The sequence below is a fragment of the Propithecus coquereli genome, unplaced genomic scaffold (genome assembly GCF_000956105.1).
Source record: "Propithecus coquereli isolate 6110/MARCELLA unplaced genomic scaffold, Pcoq_1.0 Scaffold124, whole genome shotgun sequence".
Lineage (NCBI taxonomy): Eukaryota > Metazoa > Chordata > Mammalia > Primates > Indriidae > Propithecus > Propithecus coquereli.
In genome coordinates, this window is record NW_012136525.1 from 2,434,176 (window position 1) to 2,435,288 (window position 1,113).

At 57.3% G+C, this 1,113-nt stretch overlaps 1 protein-coding gene across 2 annotated transcripts in view; it reads left to right on the plus strand.

Moving 5' to 3' along the window:
- The first annotated feature begins 288 nt into the window (after window positions 1-288).
- Window positions 289-1,113, plus strand: part of RBP5 (retinol binding protein 5, cellular) — a 5,103-nt gene continuing 4,278 nt past the window's right edge. For both annotated transcript variants that reach the window (XM_012637844.1, XM_012637845.1), the window contains exons 1-2: window positions 289-483; window positions 767-945. In XM_012637844.1, the coding sequence (XP_012493298.1) occupies window positions 411-483; window positions 767-945 (252 nt within the window). In that variant the 5' untranslated portion in view covers window positions 289-410. The remainder of the gene's footprint in view (window positions 484-766; window positions 946-1,113) is intronic.

The following is a 1,113-nucleotide window of genomic DNA, read 5'->3' on the forward strand; positions in this document are numbered from 1 at the left end:
TCAGGCCCTGTGACAGTTCCCATCCCAGAAATGGGATGGGGGCCAAAACTGACCTTCAGAAAGGCTCAGGTTTTGGATGATTGATAGCCCCAGATCCTGCTCCAGGTTCCTTCCCCAGGAAAAGCTGAGGTCAAGCACAACTTTGCCAAGTCCCTGCCCCTCCTTCAGGCTGCAGACACCAGCCCCAAATTCATCATGGAGGGAGGGAGGAAGTCTGGGAGGGACTCTTACTGCAGCGGGGCCCCCAGGCCTATAAAAGCCCTGGTAATTGGCCTTTCCGCACTCCTTTCTGTGTGTGTGGGGCTGGCCTGGAGTCCCTACCTCAACCTGCCAGACAACTCCCGCTCCCTCCTCTGCCTGTCCTGTCTTCTCCTGAAACCTTGATCTCCATCTCTCTGCCGGCCCAGACAATGCCTCCCAACCTCACGGGCTACTACCGCTTTGTCTCGCAGAAGAACATTGAGGACTACCTGCAAGCCCTGGGTAAGGCCTCGCCCTCCCAGACCCCTTTTGCTACCCCCTTCCCTTTCTCTTCCTGCTTCTTGGCCCCATGGAGAAGGGGGAATGCGGGTTGGACATTGTGGAAAGGCTAAAGCAGGTGGCACCTGCCTTGTGATCCATTTCTAACCAGGGGCATTGCTAGGAGGGGGTAAGTGCACAGTCCCAGACCCAACTAAGGGAAAGCTCACAGCCCTGAGGTGCCATTACAGATGGGGCAGCTCCGGGCAGGGGGCAAGGCCCTCACTAAGAGATGGCCCCCCCGCAGACATCAACGTGGCTCTGCGGAAGATAGCCCTGCTGCTGAAGCCAGACAAGGAGATCACCCATCAGGGTGACCACATGATAGTGAAGACTCTCAGCACCTTCCGCAACTACGTTCTGGAATTCGAGGTGGGAGTTGAGTTTGAGGAGGACCTGAGGATCGTGGACGGACGGAAATGCCAGGTACTTTTCCTAAGGCCGGGGGGCAGTGGCGTGGTCTGAGCAGGTGCCTCCTAACAATCTGGGGCAAAACAAAGTGACTTCTGCTGCGAGAGCCAGGGGAAATGATCACCACAGCAAGCCATGGGGTCCCCAGGATACCAGCCTCTGGGACTAACGGGTCCTGGTGCT